The 6,000-nt window shown below is 41.0% G+C and overlaps 1 protein-coding gene across 2 annotated transcripts in view; it reads right to left on the minus strand.

Moving 5' to 3' along the window:
* Window positions 1-2,668, minus strand: part of matn3 (matrilin 3) — a 38,242-nt gene extending 35,574 nt beyond the window's left edge. The window contains exon 1 of one of the 2 annotated variants that reach the window (XM_033021507.1): window positions 2,361-2,668. In XM_033021507.1, the coding sequence (XP_032877398.1) occupies window positions 2,361-2,526 (166 nt within the window). In that variant the 5' untranslated portion in view covers window positions 2,527-2,668. The remainder of the gene's footprint in view (window positions 1-2,360) is intronic. The other variant, XM_033021506.1, reaches the window with a different exon arrangement.
* Between the last annotated feature and the right edge of the window lie 3,332 nt (window positions 2,669-6,000).

The raw sequence follows: 6,000 nt of genomic DNA on the forward strand, positions 1-6,000 counted from the left end.
ATGGTGGAAATCAAAAAAGGAAAGTTGTGCAAATATTGAAAAAAAAAAGCAGACTAATATTCACAATGTGACAATAGTTTACCTATGGTTTTGTGCAGTTTTCCTTGGGTATGTCAAATTTGGATCAAACTTTACCAGGAGCAAACTTGATTCAGCCTTTAGTGTTTTATAGAGAAAAAGAGGGCCACTGAACAAGGGAATCACTGAGGAAATAAAGAACATTATAGAAAGAATGGGGTAATGGTTCTGCAGTTTATCAAGCCACAATGATTTTCGAACGAAGATCAGCCTTTGGCTTTCTCCTGTTATTAGCAGACAGTTTTAATGCCAAAATATGCTTTAATTAAAAACAACATTATATGCATTATGACAAAGTCAAATAAAAGTGACTATATATAAATGTGACTATATATAGTAGCTATAAATGTATTATATATAGGAGTCCTCTGATCAGGTCTCCATTGCTTCTGTAGCAGAGAATTCTACATGTTCACCACCATCTGAGTGAGAGATTTCTCCTGATCTTGGTTCTAAATAATGTACTTGAGGTTGTGACCTTCGCTCTGGACTCCTCCACCAAGAGAAACATTCACTTGGTATCTATTATATATCCAGTTCAGTTGGAGTCCCACATTCTCTTGTGTGTCTGTGGACACAGCGTGCACCAGTCCAGTCTATCCTCGTGCGTCAGTGACTCCTACCATCCTGCAATCAGTCTTATAAACTTTGTTGCTCTTCCTCCAGGGCAAGAGCGCCTTTCTTCAGGACAAGAAACCAAAGCCACAAAAAAAACTCCAGATGGGTTCTCACCAAGATGCTCTGCAGATGCAGCAAGTCTTTCAGGTTCTTGTACACAAATCCTCATGCAATGAGTTTGACTCAATCCAATAGAGTCAAACTCTCATTGCAATGAGTATTAGCTGCACCTGAATGCTGGCTCTCAGTGACTGGTATGCAAAAGACATTAAAGTCTCCTTGCACCTTTCCTTTTCACAACCTAGCACCGTTCACTCAGAATGAAAACTGATAACCTCATGTATCCATTTAAAACGGTATCTACCCTACATTTGCCCATTCACCCAACGTATAAATCACATCAGAGCCTCGTTGTATCTTCCTCACAGCTCACATTCACATTTATAGACTAAAATTTAATTTTAAAGTATTTCTAAGACCTAAAAAAAACCCTGACTAAAGATTTATTTTGAAGCATAATTTAATACATGCATTATTGACGAAGTCCCTTCAATCAACTTCAAGGTGAATGATATGAATGGCATTTCAGAGCATGAAGAATTGCACTGCGATTTTTCCGATTGTTACCAGCAGCAATTCAGAAACTGGTCATTCTACAGGGCAATTTCACAAAGCAGTTTGTAAAATGATTTGGAATGAATATCGCTTGCTTTACATTAAATCTTCAAAAAAGTGGGTTCTGCTTTAATCAATGTGATCAGAATACTTTACACTTAGCTATTAAGAATGAACCCATGGGATCAAGAGAACTATATTAAAGTACTCAGAATAGGTCCTACAATTTTATTTGGGGTCTTTGCACGGAAAGGCAGTTTGATTGGAATGAAGATGAACAAGAAATGAAGGGAAGTGAAGAATTCCACAAAAATGTGCAACATAATATTGAACCTGGACTTGTTTTAAACGATCTTGATCTGTTTGCCTGCAGTCTACTAATTAAATTACCACCAAAGCTTTGCAATTACTCTACCCTTCAATTCTTTGTATATTGTTATGTTCTGACATGATACTGGAGGGTAGTTAGAGTCGTGAATGTTATGCATTTTTAAAGTAAATGTAAGAAATATTAATTGTCGATACCAGAAGAGAAAATTTGCATAAATATACAATGGAAGATGTTAACACTCATAATGTTTTAAATCACAAATTCAGATACATATAATAGTGCAATTCACAATTATAAATGTGGATAAAAACCGAAATAGTTACATTACACGAAATATTGAGTATTAATAAATGCGCTGTATTGACGAAATTTGGATACCAGTGCGTTAATTTCGGTTTGTAGATTTAAACGTATTTAATAATAATCAATTTCTTACGTTGTAATTCGTTTTACTTAGAGATTTATTTGTTCAGTAGCAGTTCTGTCCCATTAATGCTCCAATACATTTTACAAGAATCTGCATCCTTAACTAGTTGTCTAAAGCTGGTTTCAAATAATCGTGTCCACATCATAACAATTGAATCAAGCACCAAATGCAGGGAATCTTAGCTGACTTATTTATTACAGTCAAGGGAACTATCCGGAGAATTTCACTATACTTTCCACTGGACAGGTGGGAGAGGGAAGAGGGAAGCTTTCTGTTATATTTATTTGGTACCTTGTCCGACGTTGGCGTGTTGTGCGAGAGCTGGGTTTGTGTATCTGATGGTCGGCGAGAGCGGAATCCTCCGGGCTGGAGCCCTGTAACGTCGGTAATTGTACGCACGAACTTGGACGATGATAACTAGGGCACAGTAGAGAAGACCGCACCACAACAGCTTCATGGTAACAGCAACAGCTTTTCCTCGCAGTCCTCTTAGTTTTCACGAGTATGTACCGCACATACAATTTGCAGCCGGTCTGAGCAAACTTAAAGCTCGCAGTTTGAACCACGTGTGAAATATTGAACCAATCGCCAATATATCTTCCAAAGGCTAGGGGTAATAATATGGAGCATTATCGAGTTTATGATTCATGGTCACAGTGGCCCCACCCCTCGGATCATTGGCAAACACACGCTTAAAGTTTATGGGCTTCCTGTGTCTGTCACTGAAGGAAAGAAGGGTGAATGGGGACTGAGCCAGAGAAGGAGACGGAGACGGGGATGTAGTGGTTTGGCTGAATGCCGCTGAGTGAATGGATGGGAGTTGGGCTTCTTGTTCCTTGTCACTGAGGGCAGCACAGTGGCGCATGTAGTGGAGCTGCTGCCTCACTGAGCCACAAGCCCGGGTTCGATCCTGACCTCGGGTGCTATATCTGTGTGGTGTTTGTGCGTTCTCCCTGTGACCTCGTGGGTTTTCTGCGGGTGCTCCGGTCCCCCCCCCCCCCCCAAAAAAAAGACGTGCTGGTTTGTAGGTTAACTGGCCTCTGTAAATTGCACCTCGTGTGTCGGGAGTGGATGCGAAAGTGGGATAACTGTCACATTTATGTTGGAGGCTCCCCTTAAATAGAGCAAAAAGGCAGAATGCTGGAGGAACACAGCGGATCGGGCAGCATCTGTGGAGGGAATGGCCGGGTGTCGTTTCAGATCGGGACCCTTCTTCAGTCTGAAACATTGTCTATCCATGCCCACCATAGATGATGCCTATCGTTTCTCCAGCACTTTTTTTTGCGCAAAGTTCCAGAATTTACAGTCTTATGTCTTCTCTGATAAACGTTGCATAGGTGTGTGAGATGCTGCTCGTGTGTCTGGCCGCTCTTGTGAATACAGTATTTCCATCGATGTGGGTGTGTGCCGCCGTGTGGTGCGTGAGAGATAGAAAAATGCCCATTTCGATGATGTGTCTGGAAACGAGAGACTGCGGGTGTGTGCAGTGTGTATGTCAATTGTGATTTTGCAAATATTTAAACCACGCATTAAAAGTGCGGTTCGGCCGTAAAAGTGCATACCTGCTGCATGGAAACGCCGAAAGAATAAACTTATTGTCGCTTGTGTGAAGCCGCTCTATCCTTCGTTGTGCGAATACTACAACAACCAGTTTTTAGTTCTTCGGCTGCTTTTGTGAATAATGTGTTTATTTTGATGATCTAACTTGTTTTTAAAATAATTTGCAATAAAAAATCTCGTCACCATTTAAGCCCATTTGACTAAAATAATTGCAGCCGTGTGATAACATATGACAATTAAATATAAAAGCTCCTAATTTGAGGAAGGACATTATTGCTATCCAGGGAGTGCAGCGTAGGCTCACGAGGTTAATTCCCAGGATGGTGGGACTGTCATATGATGAAAGAATGGAGCGACTGGGATTGTATTCACTGGAATTTACAAGGATGAGAGGAAGTCTTATAGAAACATATGAATTTATTAAGGACTTGGACACCCTAGATACAGGAAACATGTTCCCGATGTCGAGGGAGTCCCGAATCAGGGTCACAGTTCTAAGAATAACAGGTAAGGTAGGCCATTTAGAACTGAGATGAAGAAAATCATTTTCACACAGTTGTGAATTTGTTGAATTCTTTGCCTCAGAAAGCAGTGGAGGCCGATTCACTGGATGCATTCAAATAGAGGTAGGTAGAGCTCTCAGGGCTAGCGGAATCAAGGGATATGGGGAGAAGGCAGGAACGGGTGGAGCATGTTTTATTTTTTTCTAATAAATATCTGGAATCCTGTGACAATGTAAATGTTTCTTTCTTATGCAACAAGGTGGTTAGCTGCTATACTGACGTTGGTATCGGTACTGTATTAAATATATTCACCTTTAATGAGACGGCCCATCACTTTTTAGTTTAGTTTAGAGATAATGTGGAAACAAGCCCTTTGATCCACCGAGTCGATGCGGACCATTGACCACGCGTGCACTAACCTACACACCAGAGGCAATTTTTCAAAAGCCAATTAACCTCCAAACCTGCATGTCATTGGAATGTGAAAGGAAACCTGAGAACCCGCAGAAAACCCATGCGGTCACGGGGAGAACGTACAATCTCGGCACAGACAGCACCCGTAGTCAAGATCGGACCTGGGTCTACTACCGCTGCCCACTTGATCAAAGAATGGAACAAACGCCTCCTGCATCTGCTGATGCAGCAAGTAAACTACAAAGAAACATTTCTGCAGAAATCTACAGGGTAACTATATTTTCCGAACACGGAACATTTTCGGAAACACTGCATGGAATATTAAAGAAGACAGCACAGAAACATTCATTGTGCTGTGTTTGATGCAAAAAACGTTTGCCAAGTAAATGAAAATACTGATGTATATAAAATGTACGTCTCACTGTTGAATGTATTTGGATAGTTTATATTTAAAGGAATGGATGGATAGATCAGATGAATGGCTGGCTGAAGAGATGGTGCGAGGGGGTGGGATACAGGCTCTTGGATCACTGGCACGGTTTCAGGGGAAGATAGGACCTACACTAGAGGGAGGAGTGGCACCTAATGCAGGCAGGACAAATGTCCACCGGGCAACAGGAGCAAACTTTGCGTGGATGTATGTGAGGTCACACATGAATATCTGGCATCAATATTCAGGAAGGAAAGATATTTTACACTTTGAGAACTCATCTAAGGGGAAGGTAAAATTACTCGATGCCTTTGTGGGATGAAAGGTTGATGGGGTTTATCCCTATGGTGGGCAAGGGAAGATTTGTCATGCTTTGACAGAGATTTTTAATCCCTCTTCTTCTTTGACCAAATGCGCCTTATCATTTGTTGGCATCACTTCTTCATTACTTACCCAATCTGCTCTCGTTTACTCCATGCCCCTTATTCTCTTTCACTTTCTCCATACTCTGCGCCTTTGGCTCCTGCCACAGGCTCACCAAGATTATATCTTCCCCTACATTGACCTTTAAACAAGCAACTAGCTGATAAAAATCTGCTAAGGAAACATCCATTTGCTAATTTATACCGTTTTCCAGCAAAAGAAGGGTCGACCAGAAACGTCACCCATTCCTTCTCTCCAGAGATGCTGCCTGTCCCGCTGAGATACTCCAGCATTTTGTGCTTACCTTAGATTTAAACCAGCTTCTGCAGTTCTTTCCAACACATGCTTATGACATGATTGCATAACTTGTTGGCACTCACTATCTAACTGAAGATATTGATATTTCTGCTTAGACAATGTAACAATACTCAAAGAGCCATGGCAATTGCTGATTTTTCTTTAAAGGCATGAAATGATGATGAAATTCATCACAGAAACAACAGTACCAAGGATGATGAGAGATGAGCCAAATTATATCATAACCACATAATATAACCATATAACAATTACAGCACGGAAACAGGCCATCTCGGCCCTTCTA

The sequence above is a fragment of the Amblyraja radiata genome, chromosome 5 (genome assembly GCF_010909765.2).
Source record: "Amblyraja radiata isolate CabotCenter1 chromosome 5, sAmbRad1.1.pri, whole genome shotgun sequence".
NCBI classification, from domain to species: domain Eukaryota; kingdom Metazoa; phylum Chordata; class Chondrichthyes; order Rajiformes; family Rajidae; genus Amblyraja; species Amblyraja radiata.